Genomic DNA, 21298 nt, shown 5'->3' with positions numbered 1-21298 from the left:
GGACATACCCAGAGAGTGGTGGTGGATGGGTTGGTTTCTACCTGGAGAAATGTGGGCAGTGGAATCCCCCCAGGGCTCTGTCCTGGGACCAGTATTATTCAATATCTTCATTAGTGACTTGGACGAGGGAGTAGAAAGCACCCTGTCCAAGTTGCAGATGACACCAAACTACAGGGGGAGGTAAACAAACTAGAGGGCAGGGAGAAAATCCAAGTGGATTTGGACAGGCTGGGGAAGTGGGTGAAACAGAATAGGATGCAGTTTAACAAAGATAAGTGTCATGTGTCGCACCTGGGGAGGAAGAATCATCAACACTCCTATAGCCTGGGAGGTACCGCTCTAAGTAGCACAACTGCAGAAAGGGATCTCGGAGTCATAGTTGACTCCAAAATTAACATGAGTCACCAATGTGATGAAGTAATAAGTAAAGCTAACTGCACTCTTTCTTGCGTAAATAGGTGCATCACAAACACGTCTCAGGAGGTGATACTTCCCCTCTATGTGGCATTGGTCACAGGCTGCAGCTGGAGTATTGCATCCAGTTTTGGGCGCTGCACTTCAGAAGGGATGTAGATACCCTGGAAAGGGTTCAGAGGAGGGCCACCTGTCTGATTAAAGGCCTACAAAAAAAACCCCTACGAGGACCAATTGAGGGACCTGAACCTCTTCAGCCTCCACAAGAGAAGGCCGAGTGGTGATCTTGTGACTGCCTACAAACTCATCAGGGGGTTCAGCAAGAAATAGGGGATACAATGTTTACCAGGGCGCCCACTGGGGTAACTAGAAACAATGGCCACAAACTGAAGGAGAGCAAATTTAGACTGGACATCAGGAAAAAATACAGTGAGGGATGCCAAAATATGGACTATGCTTCCAAGGGAGGTGGTGCTCTCCCCTTCCTTGGATGTATTTAAGAGGAGATTGGACAAACACCTGGATGGAGTCATCTGACCCCAGCACTCCTTCTTGCCCAGGGCAGGGGGTGGACTCAATGATCTAATAGGTTGCTTCCGACCCCCAAAATCTATTAAATCAGCTATTGAAAACTTTGACTAAAACTAGAACAAGGAGCCCCTATGCTTGCTATGTGATCCTTCCAGTAACAGAGGAGCAATGGCTGGTGACACCTAGAGGCCTCTGTTCTTTGGTTCACCAGAATTTGACTATTGTTGTGGTACTTAAGAGACCTAAGAAATCACATTTTCCTAGATTCTGGATATTTTGGGCCTATGAGGATGATACAGATGAGCAGCAACATCTTTATTAGAGTTTGATCTACTGTGCTTGCTGAGGCTAAGGATAAAGAAAAACTCAGCATATTGAATGTATTTGGAGCTATTTTTTGTTAATGAAAAAGAGGAAGAGAAATGCTTTAGTCAAATGCAAGTTGTTGGATTCAGTAGAGAGATAGCTGGGTGAAATTTAATAAGCTGTGATATACAAGTCAGACAAGATCAGCGGTGTCAAATGTATGGCCCACAGGCTATTGGCTAGCCACAGAAGTCCAGAGGCATGGCTTGCTGCAGACTCCAGAGTTCTTTGGCCCCACTGAACATGATCAGAAGCAAGCTTGGATCACTGCTGCTGTCCCTGGATTCACTTCCTTGGACTCACCGCTGCTGCCAGACCCCTTGCTACTTGCCATAGCAGCCCCTGAGCCAGTCGTGATGCTCCTGGCTGGATTTAGCCCATGAGGAGCCTCATAGCTTGTACCTACCATGCACTATATGTACTGCTCCATTCTTTGCTCTGGTTGATTTACAACTTTCCTCCGTTGAGCAGCCCCATCATTCTGGAGAAAAGGTGTGTGTGTGTGTGGGGGGGGGGGGGGGGGGGGGGGGGGGGGGGGACACAGTATGCTTGCATTTCCTGTTGTACTGACAGATCACAAAGCCAGCACTACAATGGTAATTGGTTACTAAGTGCTAAAAAGCTTTTTACACTTTGCTTAATTGGGTAATCAGCTTTTACTTTTAATGCAGTCATTTAGAAGTGTAACTGGTAAATAACATCCATGAGGAAAAATGTTATCAGGTGCTGTTCCTATTCGAGAAGAATCACTTTGAAAAAAAAAAATCAGCACTACACAACAGTTTATTTGCACTGGAACAGAAATGAGGAAAAAGAGAGCAGAAACAAGTTGATGGGCAGGAAAGGAGGGATAAAATGGGTGGTGGTAGGGGCTCCACATAGAAATCTGAGGATAGGTTTTGGGCCTCTTGTCTACTTATAATAAACGTAGAAGAATAGTTGGTGTTTATTGAAACTATACAGTTTAAAATACATGAAAGATTTTTACTAGGATTTAAAAACCGAGACCAAATAAAACCACTGATTCTGTTGTATAAAAATAAACTTTATTAAATACTAAAATATTTCCCTTCCAAGTGCTACATAAGAACAATAAATCTATTTACAGCATTTGCCTGAATAAGATAAAATATACAAGTGTTTTCTAGAAGTTGAAATGCATTTATTTCTATTTTTATCAGATCTTTTTCCTTGCAAAGATATGTCACGCTGAAAAATGACCTAAGTATTTAGGAGGTAAACAAATTGTACAAGGATCATAACTCTCCACTGTAATATGAAATGCTGAATTGCACACATTAACTACTTTTGCATGTCTGTTGCAGTTTTTTATCATCATTACCTAGAGTTGGCTCTGTGTAGTGATAAGGCTATGTTTCTTTACCTTACACTGTTACCTTTGGGTTGAAGAACTGAGAATCTATGTGTGTTTCAAGTGTATTTTATTATTCCTTTGAGTGACTGGTCATTATCAACTCTTCCCTTAAATCCTTTGTAAATAGCTCACTTCTGTCCCACACTTACAAAACTGAGAGAAATAAAGATGAACAATTTCCCAAAGCCAAATGATAAATTAAAACAATTTAACCTTTTCCAGATTCTGTCCTTACCTGTTTTTATTACTCTGTTGTAGATTCCTGTCAAAAATCCAAACTGCTTTTCAAGTGCATGGACTTGTTTTACTTGCTGAGTTTTGCAAAAAAGAAAAATTCATATAAAACAGTATCCCAAATCTCACCTGACACTCTAGTTTCTGCATTATTCACCTCAAATTCTCCTGACCTTGAAGCAATCACACACTGAAGCTGCAGTCTTCATACCTTTCGTTTTCCTAAATGTTGCTTACTGTCAAATTTATTTTCAAGATCAGCAAATCTTGCTCTTAATGCAATCACTCAAAATAGTTATAGAAAAATGACAGTTATTTCCTTTCAATAGCAATGCATCTTATACTAGTTGCATGTCACAGGACTTCTCTAGGTTTTATTTCACGAAGTACTCAGTAAAAACAACCATCCCCAAAACTAAAGATGGGAACTAATGCTAAACGTTCCACATTTTTCTTGTACGTAATCAGAACCAACTATAGCCAGGCATTTATTTGTAAAATCCCCATAAGGGAGGAAATCAAGCAAGTATATGAACCTGAAGACTGAGGTATACAGGTCTATATAGAAGACAGAGTTAAATCTATTTAGAAAATGGTAACTCAGTAAATGGTAAATCAGAACTTCAAGCATTCGTGACCCAGTTTCAGTGTAACCACTTCATTATCCTCCTTCAGATCTTTCCTTAAGACCCTCCTTGGCTATGATTTTGCAAAAGATTTGATACGGGTTTGGTCACAGGTGTGCTGATACCACTCCCTATCCTGATGGCTACTATTGTCTCATTGTTTCCTGATACTTTTCAATCTGTCTGTATGCATCTATTGTTTCTTATCTTCAGCTCTGTCTATGCTATGAAGTCTATTAGGTATGGACACATGACACTTAAACCAGTTTAAATGCAGGTTAAACCTGAAGTGGACAGATGTACAAGCCTGTTAAACTAGTTTAAAACTGCCTGGAATTGTTAAAAATGGACCTGGAAAATCAAATGTTTCTTTGAACCAGTTCACTCTAAACAAGCTCAATGTTATGTGTGGACATCAAGGGTACTATACACATGCCAGGTGTCTGCTTCAATGCGTGCTAATTAGCATGCTCCAGCAGCCTCTGCATCACGTGTATTCAGTGTCCCCATGCTTCAAAATGGTGAGGGTGCTTTAATTAAAGCTCATTCAATGAGCTTTAGTTAAAGCACCCCTGCTGCCCTTTTAAAGTGCAGGATGCTGAATACACATGATGCTGTGGGTGCTTTAATTACAGTGGTTCTCAGCATCACTCTAATTAAAGCGCCCCCCACCCCAGAGCATGTGTAAAGTCTCCAGAAGGGTTCTCTGGCATGGGTCTGGTTGGTTCCCTAGGCCTTCCGCACTATCACCTCCAACCACAAACACACCTGTAAATGGCCACTTTGGCATGTCGTCCGAACTCTACTATCCCCTTTTGTTTGTATTTTTTTTAATCAATGCGCTCCCTTGTACTACTTATTTAATAAAAGCCACCTTCCTAACAATCACCTGTGTCCTCAGTCCCTACTTGACTGCAGCCCCGCCATCATGTCCCCCATCCTCTGGAACCCTAAAGCTTGGATCCAAGCACTCTCAGGTTCCTCAAGTCTGGCAGGCACATTGCAGAGCTCAGTCAAGTGCCAGCTACTGAATTTTACTAAACTCATGTTTAAGAAAGAAGAAGAAAAGTGAAAATGCCCCAGGGCCACAGGTCACCCACCTCTGGTACCGCCAAAGTGTGGGTACATGCACCCCACTCCACTTACCCCCTGTGATGCTTGATGGGCTGTGTGTTCACTCCTACACCCTGCTGCTGGAACCACAGCATTTCAACCCCTACAAGGTGACTGTTTCACCTGGAATATATGGCACCGTATGTGTGGTCACTTTTGACCTGTGATAATTGTGAACTGATTCCCAGTCAGTGATATCTGAGAATGATTCAACTGTTACGTGTGTCCATACCCCAGGTTGCTAGAGCTGAGTCAGCAGAGCTCTGTTGGCTAAGCAGACTAAAACTCTCATTTGTCGGCATAGTTCTGTCCACACCAGGATTTGCGCTGGCAAAGCTATTTTGGGAGTTGCCCTGGCAAAGCTTCTTTTTGTTCTGTGTTTTACAGAACCCAGCAGAACAGTCTTGAGGCCACAAGTAAGGTTCTCAGACACCATACCCATACAAATAATCTATTGTGTAAAAAGAAAACTCCAGATACAGTGTAGGATCAAACAAATAAGAGGCACCTATCCTTTCTACAGTATGCTGTATTTTAAAAACATCATAAAGTAAAATGCAAACTATACTTAGAAACAGCTAAGAATACAGGACATATTCCTTCAAAACAAAACCCAAGTCATGGAAAATAAAAAGTTAAGGGGACAGAGTTAAGCTTTACTGAGCATTTCTACACATGCATTAACGCACCTTTTCTAATGCATATTCAATTTAGTACCTTCAATGTGAGGTACTAAATTAATGGGCATTAAGTTGCTCTATGTGTAGTGGCCCATTTTCATGCTTTTTTGTGACACTTAATGCGTACTAGACTATTTTATTGCATATTAGCATAATGTCACTTTTTTTTATGTGATGCTTTAATGCTCAGTAAAATAGTCTACTGTGCATTAAAGAACCCATGTAGCTGCTCCCATTGTGCAGCTTTATATTGCCTAGACCACTGTAGATAATACACTCCAGTGCTTCCTAAGACTTTTACTTCCATCTCCACCAGATGCCCAAGAATAACAAATGCTCACCCTTTAATGTAAAACGTCATAGAAGCCAAGGTGTGTGGTCACTATTAATTAAAAGTAATGGATAGATGCGCTGCTTTTTTCATGCACCTGGGAAATTGTTGTGCTTAATACTGTTGATTTTGCATTAGAGAGAAAGTTTGATGAAGAAAGTTCATGTTATTCAAGGTTAGAGAGGTTTAATTTCAAGCTTCTAGGCGTTGGAATTTATTATGCCTTTGTTGTAAGATTGGACTGCCCTCTATTATTGCATATCTTTTCCTTTTGGCTATCTGGTTTGAGACAGATTTCAAAGTATTATAGAGTGTTAAAATGTTTTATCAGCAATTTTTCTCCCTCTGCATATGCACATGCTGATATTTTTGGAGTCGGCATGTGGCCAGGAAACAGGTTCAAAGTGTTTTTGACTAGTAAGGGTTTTTGAACCCGAAAGCTTGCTTACTAACTTTTCTCCAACTATTTGGGTTGGTCTAATAAAAGATATCAAATTCACCCAAGGAACCTTGTCTGCCTATGTCCTTAGACCAACACAGCTACAACCTAAACCCCCAAAGACAAGTGAGAAACCAGAGTTGTAATGGGAAATCACCAAAAGTGGTAGGGGTTTTTTTTATTCTTAAGTTTTCAGTATTATCTAATATTCCATCAATTATTATGAAAAACTATCAGATAGTGCTTAAAGTGTATATTCTGGTTTTTCTGTTGGTAAGATTTTCACAAAATACAGGTTTAAAGTTTCTGTAAAAGTGAATTCTGTAACACATCCTTAATCATGACAAAGCAGTAGCTCTTAGTCCTCAAGACTAACATGAAAGCACATTTTTAAGGCTCTGTAAAAATCTCTGATAGTCTTTTAAAGGATTAATCATAGAAGACAGCACTTTTAGTATGCTGTCTCAATTTTGATCAGTGTACACTTTAATTAAGGCTAATCAAGAAAAATGGTCAAAACCCTGTTTGTAGGGTCCATTGTATGCCTTTAGACAGCACTAAGCTAGTGGCAGGAGCATAAGAAGCATCATGAAGTGTTCCCAAGAGACTCACATTTGAGACACAATTCCCTATTTTCTCCTTCCTGATGGGTGAAGGACAGAAATTTCTGCTGCTGTTTATCAGCAGATTATGATGCCTACCCCACCCCCAATACCTCATCTGCCCTAAGCAGCACCCAACCACCCCTTTTTTAAGGTGTGGAGCAGTACATGCATAGTGTTCACTTGGTCCTGCATATCCAACCCACATTAGTTCTGGTAGCCCTTACAAGGATTAAGGTAGAGATTCTTCCTTTTCCTTCTCTTCTTCCCCCACAATTTTAAGTCCCTTTGTAAGCATATAATGCCTGTCACAGCACAGTAGCGTTGTGTGAAAACAGATTTGTTCATCTGCCATACTGCTTGAAGCAAAATGTTTCATTCAACCCAAAATGAAATGCTTAATTTTTTAGGGTCACTTATATGAAAAGTAAAGAAAATAAAGAAAAGATGACACAGAATTTGGATCCTCCTCTGACATTCCATGTTTTGCTCAATAAATCCAGATTAAAGCTCTCAACCAAGACATAAAAAATCCAGATTAAATCCTGCCTCTATCTGAGAATACTTGAATCCACTTACTCTACATCTCAGGATAGTGTCCTAACCAGCAGTTGTGCACATGTACACATATTCATGGATTTGCAATTTCTGTTGTTGGCAATGTTAACTGTGTATAAACAAACAGTTACACAAATCTGTACATTTTATATTACGGTTGAATATCCTAACCTCAAGCCTAAAGAGACTGTATGAAGTAGAGCAGCTCTAGTAAGAAGAACCAAGGGAGACTCACCTTACAATACCTTATAGCCTGCTGATTAAAGCCCTCAACAAAGAGAAAGGAGACCCAAAGTGAGTTCCACTATCTTGCAGATTCACAGCAAGGATTTGACCCATGGTCACCTGCTTTTCAGGTGCTTGTCCTAAACACCAAGGTGGGTCTCTCTCAGTTTTTCTTGTTGAAGCTGTTCCACTATGTACAAAATACTTAAATTATTACTGAGAAGGAGAAAGAGACTATGTCCTTCAAGCCTGGTGGTGAGGGTACTCTTTGGGAGGCAAGTCACAGAAATTTTGCTTCTGCTTCAGAGAGCATTCAATTACTTTTACCAGTGATTCCAAACTTTTTGGAGCACTGGACCTTTGTGAACTCTCAACATTTCTCACAGACCACTGTGCACACACTTACTGTCAAGATTTTAGTTGAAAACACTGTATGATGTACTATGGGTCCAATGCAATCCAGTTTACCTGTGGGTCATTCGCCATGATTTCATAGACCACCATTTTGAAACCACTGATTCATACAATACAGAACGGTATCAACAGAATACCCTACCTCTCCCAAATTAACCAACAGCCTGGTGTTTGGGATACTCCAAGAGGTAGAAGACAGGGCAAAGCCTTTGTGACAAAGGAAAATATTGGGTTTCACACATTCTAGGAAGGTGCTCTACCCCTGAACTATTATGTCAAAAGGGGAACAACATCACCACTAGTTTTGTGACTCTAGTCCTAAAAATGTTTTTCCAGCCAATTAATGCATTCAAGAAAAAAAGATCACAAATAGCTTTATAATGATTAAAGCCAGTTTTGGCAAATTTACAATTTACCCATGAATTTCTGCCAGCTGCACCACACATCTCTAACTATTTAAGGCCTATATCCTAGCCTTGATCTTTTTACTTTACACTGTTACTATACAGCCTTATTGTTGGACACTGGCCTCACAGATCATTAAAACTTAATTTAGCCCTCACCACAGAATATGCTTGCTACCTCTCATTTAGTTAAGGCCAAAAAGAAAGAGATTATTTTATTTAAAAAACCAGTGATATCCTCTCTGGATGTTTCTTTTCTGGGGACAGCATTATCAGGCCTTCGCATTCCAAGCATATAAAAAGCGTAAGTTGCTTATGCTGCTGCAAAAGCTTATGCTATCCTTGTGCTCTGCACAACTGCATATTGCCAGTTTCAACATATAGTGAAAACTGCCATTTTGATTTCCCCTTGTCTTGCTTACCACTATTCAGATATTGGACACTGGTTTATAGTATCTATGTAAAATGGATGGCCCTGTGAAGCATTTCAATTGTTACTTCTGCTTGCACCCATAAGGGGGTTTGGAAGTTTGGCTGCCTTTGACATATAACTTGATTTTTAGATCCTGTCTGAATGTAAAATGATATGGTACTTTCTACTACTTTGCTCTGTGTTTTGAATAAGAACTAACTTAACCCTACATAGACTACTCATTTGGGTCCAATTTCTGACTTCCTTATTCATGCTGAATAGAACCCTTATTTGCTTTCTGATAAACTAACTACCTGGGGCAAATTATTATTCAGTGGAAAAAAGGGTGTTGGCCCTCAAGGTCTTGAGTGTGCATTTTCACTAAAATGAACAAGCTGATAGAAGGTTAACAAAAAAGTTAACTCTGAAATAATTGGTGAAATACAATGAAAAAGAACAACTGATGTGCACTTAGGTGTTCCACAAAAGAGACTAAATCAACCTAAAAAGAAACAATGCAGTAGCCGATGTTGACTCAATTTAAAATCAGGTGTTGTGGAATAATGTTTACACAATGTCAGAGCTTTGGACATGAACTTTCCTCACGGAAGGTGGTGGACTTATCAGTAACTCCTTGTAGATGCAACTTTGCCAGGTGGGCTCCAAGGAGGAGGGGTTTCATCTTCAAGAATAACTTGGAGTTTCTTTTGCTTTTTCTCAATCAGTTCCCTCCTCTCTTTCCTTTCCTGTAAAAGAGAATAGGCTGTGTCAAAGCAGTACTATGTCAGGGAAAAATTAGGGGTTATCACTGTATCTCATTCTCTGTAAAATAAAATAAAATGAAATAAAATAATAATGTGCAATGACTCTAATGTACTACATATATACTTTAATTCAAAAGTGTGTGTCAGCATGCTAAGTAATTTCATGTCTTACTCAAATGAGAGCATAAAACAGGGCATAGCAAATAATATCTGCACTAGGCTATACATATTTTAAGTGTAAATTTCTTTTTCAGGAGGACTCCTAAATCTCAAAGTAAAACATAGTGCTTTCATTAAAATGGAGTTTGATAAGCCCTATACTGTAATAGAACAGGACTTGAACAATTAAGTTTAAAATATGCCATTTTAATTTTATATTAACACTGAAATGAGGTTCTATTTGATGGCTTCAAACTTTTGGACATTGTGTAGTTAAAACAATGATGGGTAAGCAGAGTGCTTCCAATACTATGTTGTGTATGGTTAATTCACATTTTTCAAACGAACTGTTACTATTTCACAGTGTAATAAAGTGAAATTTTAGTCAGATCCATTTTAAGATATTTACAATTTATTTTGCCTAGAATCTTGCTATTCCAATAATGGGTAGTTTTTGTGAACAATAATAACCGGTACTCTTTATTCTTTGCCTTTTTATAAATCTATTCACCAATATTTGAAAGTAATTTAAGAAAGACTTGCAAACACTGAAAACATCTATCCAACCAGGGTGATCTTACAACTTATACACTTGCAAAATCTTAATTAATATAAACTTAAATGTCCCAAACTGATGAAATTCTCAATTAAGATGGCAACCTTAATTTTAACAGTACTTCCCTTTAAAATGCTATACAATTAGGACTCAGCAGTCTGGTCTCGCTAAATATATACCCAAATATTTCATAGATTCATAGATGTTCGGGGCTGGAAGGGACTTCACGAGATCATCGGGTCCAGCCCCTCTGCACTTGGGCAGGAAAGACTGCTGGGGTCAGATGACCCCAGTAAGGTGTGCATCAAGATGATTTTAACATCCCCAGAGTAGGTGATTGTACCAACTCTGGGGGGAGTCTGTTCCAGACCCTAGGCACTCGAATTGTAAAGAAGTTTTTCCTTATGTCCAACCTGAAGCAATCTTCAATCAGTTTGTGTCCATTATGTCTCATCTTCCCCTGGGGTGCTGTGGTGAACAGATGCCCAGACATTGCAGGTGGCAGATCACGGCTCTGCCTTGGCTCCAGACCAAGATGCCTGCTGCAAGATCCCAGCAGCTCCAGAGTAGCCCCCTGCCCTGTCCTGCTGCATACTTTGCCAACACAGCTGGGGTTGATCTTCATGGCAACCCCAGCCTTGTGCTATCACAGCAGAGGTGGGGCTGGGGTCTCCATGGAGACGGACCCCAGCCATGTGGGCAGGGGCTGCTGGGAAATGGAGTCTGGCTGCTGGCCAGATCTGCCATTTTGCCCAGCCCTGGGTTAAAGGGTAGCCCTGCAGGCTGGTCAGATGACTGGGGGCTGTCACATGACCAGGAAATTGCTCAGGCCAATGCTATATGAGCCAGTGGGAGCCAGCCAGCTCAGGCTGAGGCAGAGTGTGGGCTCCTGAATGCCCAGGAGATCAGAAGAAAACAGCTCTGCACGCCAGGGTACAGAACAAGAGAAAAGGACCTGGAGAAAAGGAGCCATGGGATAAGCAGACACGCTGCCTCTATTATTTTTCTGTTATAAACAGAAAGCCTCTGGGCTATGTTGTAGTTTAAACCAGAGGTTTTGGATGAGGCTTAAAGGGCAGGTTTGGAGGCCTCATTAGCGCCCAGAAGCTCATAAGTGCCTTGAGCCCTGCCAGGGGCAGGCTCAAGGCTCCAGTGTGTATTGAGCAGTAATGGAGCCTGGCAAATAGCGCAAGGCACAGAGAGATAAGGGACCGAGAGCCTGGCAGCACAGATGTACAGCAGACAGGGGCCAGGGACCCAATGACAGGGAAGGAGGGAGCTGAGCTAGCACATCAAAGCTAGGTCCAACGCAGTGGGCCTAGGCTAGAAGGCCTAGCCACATTAAAGGCACAGTGGCCAAACAGGCTGAGGCCCCAGAGGTGACAACAGTTGTGTAATGCCTGCGAGGCATGGGGCACAATGTAGGGATGGTATGGACCCGCGCAATTATCTCTTAATGCAGGAACTTCTCACCTCTGGAGAAAAGACCTGATCTGGGAAGCCCTGGGGCAGCCTCCCCTTTGAGAATCAAAAGAAACATCAAGACGTGGCAGAAAAGCGAAGGGAAGACTGTTCCCAGAAGTGGATTGAAATAAAGAGGACTCTGGGGTGCCTCCAGGGGTTCTCAGCTGCCCTGGGTATGGTGCCCTATTACAGTAACATTCAGTTTGAGGTTCCAGAATGGCTCACTTGAATTTTCCATCTTTCAGTCGATGCTGACCTTGCTTTCCTGATTCCTCAAAATTTTACTTTCAAAACCAAAGAATTAAGGTCCTTAGTTCAAGCTTTAGGACTTACTAAAGGAATGTTAAGAGTGATGTGAACAGGAAGGAATCTGACAATCTATCAATACTATTTTTAAAATATTATTTTAAAAAGTAAATGCAAGATACTTGTGAGCTCTATATAAGTTCTGGATAAGCAGATACTCTAAAATGTGTGCTTATCCTTTAACATATGATTAATGTTCACTGTCTGCCATAATTATACATGTACTATTGGATTTGTTTTCTGAACAATCATAATACCATCTGGATATATATCACTGGTTGTTATTACTTAACAAATAACACATTACAAAGGAATTGCACATATGTAGTCATATAAAACACTATATACTGCCATCTGTATGCAGATATAGTCTGATCATGTAAAGGTTTAAAAAAAAACACAAAGAAAAGTACAGACTCAAAGAGGAAAGTTAAAGTTCATCTGGAAATCTTAGTTAATTCTCTAAATTCTGAAGTTTAGATTCTCAACCTTAGTTTGCACTAATCAAGTGTCTTTACAGAGTGAATCTCTTGGTTTTGACTGTCAAATTACCTTTAAAACCCTATCAACCACTCTTGTCCTACTAACTTTACATCCCTGCATAACAGGCACTCAAGTCATCTGCTGGGTTTTTAGTTGTAGCCATGTTGGTCTAAGTCAGCCGTCTCCAACCTTTTTAAGTTGGAGATCACTTTTTGAATTAAAAAGCAACCCAAGATCTACCGTGTGCTGCCAGATCCCTCCACCTCCCCCTGCCCTGCAGGTTAGTCTGTGGGGAGGGAAGAGGAGGGGCAGATTGAGGCAAAGGGAGAAAAAATGATTGGGGGGCAGCTCCCAGACAGCTGCCCTGCTCCAGTCCTGCCTCCATCCCTGGCACTATACAGCTGACACAGGCCACCCCCAGCTCGGATCCAGCAGCTCAGAACAATAAAGCAGCGGTGGGACAATGATGGTGCTCAGCTCTGTTTTTTGTTTGGCGCACAGTGCATCTGGAGCCTGCATCACAAACAGGCCCTGGCCTGTGGCACAGCTCAAGCAAGCCCCCCGGGAAGAGCTGCCTCAGCCCCAGCCCGCAGCAGCAGCTAGCCCAGCTAGCCTGCAGATCCGGGGGTACATGCTCCCTGTGCCCTTTCAGGCTGCATGCCCCCTGCATCCTCTTGGGCTGTATGCCCCTGCTCCCCGCCTATACAGGGCTTGCCCCTGTTCCAGCCATACAGCCTCTCCCACTGCTGCTGCAGCCACCCACGCTGCCTGGCGTTTGGGAGCGGGGGGACATGTGCCCCATGATCTGTGCACAGCGGAGGTGGCTGCAGTTGTGGGCTGGGCTTTGCATCCCAAGCCCTGTTGCAGCTGGCCCAGGAGTGGCTCAATGCCACATGCCTCCCACCGCTGGGCTGAGCCTTGTCCCCTGCCCACTCATAGCATCAGGCTGCTCCTGGGCCAGCTGCAGCGGGGCTCTGGGTGCAAAGCCCATCCCACAGCAGCAGCTGCCTCTGCTGCACACAGATCGGGGGGCATGTACCACACCAGAGTGTGTACAGCAGTGGGAACCCTCCCCTCCCCCTCCCCACACTTGGACAAGCCACCCAGACTCTGACCCTCACCTGGCCTGCCCAGCCAGGACCCCACTCACCCGATGGCGGGGGGCACGGAGGGAGATCAACCTACTCACCTGGCTGGGTCCGGCGGCAGGAGGTGCAGCTCAGCCCAGCCATGTGCGTCCTGCTGCTCATACATCCTGTCACTCCCAATCGTGGACCCTCAGACAGTCAATTTCAGTCGATAGCACCCCCAGACTGAGATAGACTGTCAGAGGCTCCCTGATAGACTGATACATCATGATCCACCAGTTGGTGACCACTAGTCTAAGGACATAGGCAGGCAAGGTTCTTTGGGTAAATGTGGTATCTTTTATTAGACCAACTGAGTAGTTGGAAAACATTTATCCTCCTGATTGCTGCTCATGTCCCTTAAAAAAAATTACTAAAATCCTCTCTTTCCCGACAAACAACACAGTTGTGTGCACACAAAGGTTGGAAAAAACATGGCCAATTGCAGAAGACAGACAGTTGGAAGCCAAATAGCAGCTATAGCTTGGTATACAACAAATAAAGTATGTATTGAGGACTCTATGGAGGTTTCCCACTCAACTACTTCGTAAGTCTATTCTTTTTTCATTTACAGCGTCTGATAAGACTATACCCGACAGAGGCATTGCTGCAGCATATTTTTATATAGTTACTGAAACCTTGGGGAGTTTAAGAGGAAAAGTAATAAAGCCCATTTTGCAACACTGCCAAGCACTAGGCTAGATTTCCAACATACAAAAATCTTTTGAAAAATCCATTATCAAAATATTAATAAATCATCCAAATAAGGTATTTCCAACAAAGAATAGTAACAAGTCTGTTAATGCTTATGTAACTCAACTCCTAGAGTAACTCCAATAATGTAATTATTTCAAGGTGTACTTACTTGACAGTGTAGAAGGTGCACTGTACATCAGTGCTCAATATTCTTAGGTTTTAGCTGCTTCTTACATGATAAAGAAACTTGCTATATTATATGAATCTTCAGGATTTATAAGTCTGAAAAAGTTCTTGGTTGAAATGTCACTGGTCCCCAGCTAGTACCAGGTCTGGCTATTAGCTTATATATTGCTGAATATTAACAGATGTACATAGGTACATTATTACTATGCCTAAACTAGATCTATATTTAGGATTAACATCACAAAATTAATAGAAACTCCACCAATATTGCTGTTAACAAATAAATAATTTATAAAGTATCTTTGGAAAATCTCAAAGCATTAAGAAAATGCAAAGGCACGTCTGTAAGCTCACTCAAAACACAGCTTTGCTACTTCACCCCACAGAATAAATGTAGGTCAGTGATACTTATCAGAAAGTGATGAATAAATTGGTTAAAAGTAATTATTCCCCAACACTGTCTCTCCGTAATGGTCTAGACTGGCTCCAGTAGTGTTTGATGACTAATCAAGAGGCAAACACTGTAGAAAAAAAACTCCACGTGTTCAACTAACAGCATGGGAAATCTCAACTCAGGGTTATCTTATTTTATGTTAGATTTTTAGAAGTATTAATGAAAAGTTCTCAGTATCTTCCTTTTTAGGGCATTTATTTCCACGATATCAAAACTTTCCAATAGACTTAAGTTGACATAAGCATCCAGAAGGGTCTCTAAAGGTATATACAAAATATACAACACTACAGTAACAACAATATTCTTCATTCTGTTGTTCATTTATATTTTAGATGCATTTAAGGAGGAGTTTTTAACTCCTGTTTTGTATTATTTGTACCAAGAACACTATGTGAAAATTAAGTCTCAAAATCAATTTTTCCTATTGACTGTTAGTGAAATTTTTAAAGACTATCATTGTTACTATTAGATTTAAATTATTATTCATTCATCCTTGACATAAAAATTGATTTTACTTATTTATCTTAAAACTGATATTATTTAATTGATACAAAAATCATTTTGATTATCTAGATAATGATTTGACAGTTTTAGTTAAATAAATGTTTGTTCCCTAAATTTAAGGAAAATGCAAATTTTGTTTCTAATTATTGTCATGCAAAGCTAAACAGTACTCTGGCAGCAGAACATGGATGAGTGGAGACCCTGGTTGATGTGATACCTAAAATATGACTCTTCAGCCATGACAAAGGAAAGGACTGTGGAGATAGACCTGATAAACTCTGTTCCTATATATATAAGCAGCAACAAGCATGCCCAGTTAGACCCTAGTGCTGCAAACATGGAAATCTGTAGGTGTAAGCTTAGAAACAAATTAGGTCTTTCTCAGTTGTGTGTCAAACTGCAAACTTCATTTTGAATGTAGGACACAGTTACTTTCTCTCTTTTCTTTTATTCTCACATTAAGAGACAAGCCACAAAAGGTGAAACAGAAACTTTGGCATCCAGAATGAGTGTAAAACAGGTCTTTAATCCTTGAAGACTGCTTATTAAATTAAGCACGCTGGTCAAATTGATGGTTACTGTCCCAGACATGTCAGATTTGCAGAAGGGTGGTAACTAAGGAACAAATAACTTGGTGGAGGACTTTAATCACATGACAACACAGATCCAAGAGTCTCTGGACAAGGAGAACTGAATAACTTAAAGGATTTCTCAATTGTCAATTTAGGGAGTGGAAAATCATGACTATAGGAGTCAGAAACACTACTTAATTCAGAGGAAAAACCATGTGCAGGAGAGGGGATCCTGATCTTCTTAGAAGACTCTGATGTAACCTAAAAGGGGGGAATTGGTTCTTGGAGCTCTTATAAAGTCTGTGCATCTATTACAGTTCTCATTTTGAAGAGTGGGCACCGAGCATACCCCAAAAGTCAGATCTTTGGGAAAGGGTGTTCTCAAGATGATAACAGCATGGGGCAAAGCCAGCACTTGCTCTGGGTACCCAAGTTAACTGGGCTACCAGCTCCTGTTTCCATGACAGAGTAAACCTCTGGAAGGCTCTATGCCTAGGAAGCATGCCATAGGAAAGAAACAGTGTTGTGCCTCACTCAGAGTGGGGGAAACTTAAAGGCACCCAAGTCCAGTGTGGCAAGATCCAATTACAGTAGCATGGGAGAGCTCAACCAGTTTTATGCAACAAGGGTGCATAAACATTTGCAGTACTGCAGCCTCGGTGTGTCACAGAGCAACAGCACAGACACTGGGGAGAGGATAGTAAGCTCAACATCCTCCTTACCAGAAAATGATACCCCGTGGAGAGAACAACAGTACTCCCTTAAGTGGTTAGTGAAATCTTGTCCTATTACTGTTTGTAGGACTAAGGGGCTCCTATGACTTCTTTATGCAATAGCACAGAAGTCAACCCTTTCTGCAAATGGATATAATTGCAAACTTCAATGCAACTATTCTTCTATATTTTGATTTATACAACCCCCCTCCTGAAGATTTCCTTGAATATAAATGCACTCACTTTTGCAGCTGGTGCTGCTGCTAGCCTTTCCTGGATCTGTGCTGTGCTGAGTTGGCCCTTCAGAAGTGGCTGTTCCTGACATTGAATGGGAGAAGAGAAGACTGACTATAAAATTGAAAGAACTCTACCACACACAGGTAGGGAGAATCTATTTTCCATGTATGTCAGATACCATGCGCATATTGTACTGCATAATCATTTTGCAAAAGAACCCTCACAAGAATGGTATAATCAGGTATAATATTGCCATCATCTGGTCACTTTTATAAAATCAGGAAGAGAACTGAAGATAATTCAAAATACTCTCACAACCTACTATATTTCTTGTTGTGGTTTTTGATAAAGCATAAAAAGTATTTACCAGCCATCTTTCATATTCCTCAATAGCCCTTTTATCCTTTTCTTCCCTCTCAGCCTGCTGAATTTCTTCATTTTTCTTCTCATGGATTTTTTCTACGTTCTTTTGTTTAATAAATTCTTCCTTTTTCTCCTTCCTAAACATTAAGGGAGAAGAATAAAAGATATTCCTGAATAGATGAAAAACTGATTAGTCAGACATCATTAGCAATGTCAGTACGGATATTTTTATATTTACTGATAACATAATACATGGATAAGTTACAAGCAAATAAAGTTTCTAAAATCTTTAGAGACATCTACACGATATGCTTATGGCAGAATTGCCTAATTATCTTTGCAGTAAGGCATCACCATCTACACGAGTGGTGCTATTAGGCTGGAGTAAACAAATTAACTTTGCCACAGGATAGTACTGCCCAACACAAGTACTATTCTGCATTGGAGTTATTTATTCCACCACAATGCACGTGTAGAAAGTGACTGGGGCTGACTGGGGCATGAGGGTGATACAGTACAGGGCTGCCTGTTGCCTAGACCCACACTGTCACACCCTTGTGCCCCAGCCAGCCCCTCCACAGCACACTGAACCACAGTAGAGCAGCTCTGAGCTGGTAGGATGACCCCTGCGGCTGCCCCAGCTCAACATACTGTGGTCCTGGGTGCACATGTAAACATTGTGCCCAGAAGCAATACACTCCAGCATGAACCGTGCCAGAGTTTATTGTGTCACATTCATATCATGTGTAGATGCGCCCACATAGACCCTGCACCATCAAGATATGCACCTCCGTAACTGCAATGCCTTTTATATTACTGTGGCTTGATCTTTCCTTCTTATTCCTGCCACCCTTTGCACAAAGTGAAATATTTATATGTGAATGCTCTGCAGGGGATCAACCTTGATGCTTATGTAAAGTACTCAGTACACTACCTGTTCTTATAAAAATAACAATGGATTTATTAAGCAGCTACATTTCATATACTGCTGTATGCGCCTTGTTTGCCTACGTTAAAACCTAAAGTGTGAAATGTTTCCATATTTCCCCCTAGTTTGCTAACAAAGTGGGGAATTAGTAGGACAAGATACTATGGTACAGTCTCACTTCTGAGCTGCAGTGTTTGTTCCTTTCAAGTCATTACCCTCTCGCAAAGAGACCATTCAAGCTACTAAACTGAAAGCAGCCGTGTGGTATTTTTTTGGATGTGAACAAATGAGACAAAAGTAGGGCTACCTGATGATGCAATGCACAAAAAGCCTGATCCTGTGATGCCCTGAACACTATTCCTTCTTATTCATCACAATGAAAATAGAAGAGCCTTCTCAGGCCTTCAGAGAAGATTTAATGCAGTATTGTCAACTACTTCCTGAAAAATGGTAGAGTTAAATGTAACTAAACTCTATGTGGTGATACCATTTTTCAACTGCAGACATGCTCTCTCTCTTCTTTTCTGCAATAACTTCTTCTTCTTTCTTCTTCCTGATTTGTTCAGCTTGTTTTTCTTTTCTACTTTGTTCTCTCAGATATTCTGCTTTCTTTTCTTTCCATTTTTCAAATGCCTGAAACAAAGTCCACATCCATTAGTAAAGTTGTATGGCATCTTTGTGTCACCCCTTCGATAATTCTAGATGTTTTTATAGTCCTACACATCCCTTTTTAAATCGTTTGCTTGTAATGTTGCCTATTGGTAGCTCAGGAGATGAAACTGCTTTATGGAGAAGAAAGAATTTACTACTCCCAGACCACGTCTCTCTGATGTCAATGTTACTAGCCTGATAATTACTTTTTCAACATAGAACATAAAGTATTTTATGTTCAAAATCTAAATCTCAATAAACAACCAGATATGAACATATTCTAAGAATAGGGAGATTTATTGTCCAGATTTATCAATCTAGTTCAGGCTCGTCTCCTGTTGTGATTAACGAAACAATTACTAAGATATGCTGGACAGTATCTGAAAGATACGTTTCTCCTTACCTTTTGGGCTTCTTCTTTTTTCTCCTCATTCTGTTCTGTTGCTCTTCTTTTCTTCAGCTCCTCAAGCTTCTTTTTTTCAGCTACTTTCTTTGCTTCTCTTTTTTTCATTGCCTTCCAGGCTTCAAATGATGCAATTGCTTCCTCTTTCTTAGCAGCTTCTTTCTAGATAGGAAATGCAAGTTTATATATTAAAAAGTTTGCATTTTGTAAACTCATTCTCAAAAGTTAGCATTAGACAAAAATATAATGGAAAGCAAAATGATAAGCAAAGAACATTTTAAAATAAATGGTTCAACTGTGATTTGAACTACTGTTCAACCATGACCAATTTGTATGACCTAAAATCATGAAGTTGACTGCATTTTACAGGACTTGCTGCTTTAAAATTTACTTTGCTTTACCTATGAAATCCATGTAAGAAAGACAATTAGGGAGAGAGAGAGTAGATAATTAAAGAAAATAAATCTATTAATGGTGTAAATGTTGCTGTATACATGTACCTACAAAGCCACCAAGAAGGGCCTATAACTCTTCAGAACTGTGACAGTATTACATTTTATATGTGGAATAGAAAATATCTGATAACCATCAAAATAAAACTAAGATGACTGACCTAGTTTGCCAGTAGCAGGTAAGAAGCACATAGTCAAAAATAAAAGAGGGGTGCTAGAGTGGCTCAATTTACCTGGCACGTGGAAGACATAAATGTGCAGGGAAGCACTAGTCACTCTCCTCTTCCCAGCTATGCCCCTTACACAGCTGTAGAAACTACTACATCTGCCTTCTGCTGGCAAAGTGGTATAAGAAGGCAAGAGCTTAAAGAACAATCTTACTTCAAGTCAAGAACAGTTGGGTTTTGTTTCTGGGTTTCCTTTCCTAATACAGCAATGCAGATCTAGATGACTGCTTCAGTGGCAGCTTGCTAAGGTTCCCTTTAAGTCATATATTTAAACAAACCTTTTCGATTTTGCTCTTTAAGTCTTCGGTTTTGTTCCTTTTAATTCTCTGTAGTTCCAGTAGAAAGACTCTTTTCTTCTCCAACCAATCCTATAAAGAAAAGGAAGAAACTGGGAGATGAAGAGTTTTAAACTATAACTAGAGATTTTGTAGTATATTAACTAAATACAAACAAAATATAACAACAAACAAACTATATATAACTAAACATAATAATTAAATATAATGTTACATTTGACGTTAAAAAAACCAAAACCTATAGATATGGGTGGATCTAGGATTTTGAAAAGGGAGTGAAGATGGTGTGATATATTATCACAAACATCACACATTTTTTTCCAGTTAAAAGAAACTAGAATCTTTACTAATATGCTGAGGACTATATTATTCAGTTTAAGGTCAAAGCGAAAAGAAATGGAACTTTTTTGGAATGTTCATTAATTTGCTTTATCACATATTGTGTAGGAAAAAAACAAATTAGGCAAGAATAATCAAAAGATGTTGTTCCATTAGTCCTGTAGTTATTAGATTAAAATGTATATCTCTTTTTCAGATTCATAACAAAAATCTAACCCTCTTGAGCCTCTTGACACTGCATCCTATTCTTCACTAAAAGTTATCTCCAGACCTTAGTTGACATTCACCTGAGTCAAGATTTCCAAACTTCAGTTAATGTTTTTAGGCAAAGTTAAAAACAGTCAGCAGAGCTGTGAAATAGGAACTAGATCATCAGGAACAGGTAACAAACAGCAGAATTGCAGAAGAAAATGTTGCTTTGTTAGTGGAACATCAAGTCCATTAAAAAGGAGAGAGGGTTGTTAACACCTGTGGAACAAAGTGTTTAGAAGGGATCAGGTAGATTATAATGAGCCATGAAGTCATTTGACTCCCTTATTATTGCCTGAATAGAAATGCTGCTGCTGCTGCCACTGTCAGGCAATTGGTCTTAAACTTTGGGTGGACGAAGAATCAAAAGGGGGATGCAACTGCACCACGGCATCTCCTCTGAATCCAGCCCTGACCACAGACAATTCTGTCAGTATTTCTGTTT

General features: G+C 40.3%; 1 protein-coding gene across 3 annotated transcripts in view; it reads right to left on the bottom strand.

The window, feature by feature from the left end:
* Positions 1–2335: 2335 nt before the first annotated feature.
* MAP9 (microtubule associated protein 9) overlaps positions 2336–21298 on the bottom strand; it is a 35030-nt gene continuing 16067 nt past the window's right edge. For 2 of the 3 annotated variants that reach the window (XM_059721943.1, XM_059721944.1), the window contains exons 9-14: positions 20248–20337; positions 19291–19452; positions 18724–18869; positions 17313–17445; positions 16952–17026; positions 2336–9470 (exon numbers count right to left, since the gene is read on the bottom strand). In XM_059721943.1, the coding sequence (XP_059577926.1) occupies positions 9348–9470; positions 16952–17026; positions 17313–17445; positions 18724–18869; positions 19291–19452; positions 20248–20337 (729 nt within the window). In that variant the 3' untranslated portion in view covers positions 2336–9347. The remainder of the gene's footprint in view (positions 9471–16951; positions 17027–17312; positions 17446–18723; positions 18870–19290; positions 19453–20247; positions 20338–21298) is intronic. The other variant, XM_014593922.3, reaches the window with a different exon arrangement.

This window comes from Alligator mississippiensis, chromosome 2, assembly GCF_030867095.1.
Source record: "Alligator mississippiensis isolate rAllMis1 chromosome 2, rAllMis1, whole genome shotgun sequence".
Lineage (NCBI taxonomy): Eukaryota > Metazoa > Chordata > Crocodylia > Alligatoridae > Alligator > Alligator mississippiensis.
Note: the sequence above shows the minus strand (reverse complement) of the source record. Positions and strands in the feature narration are given on the sequence as shown.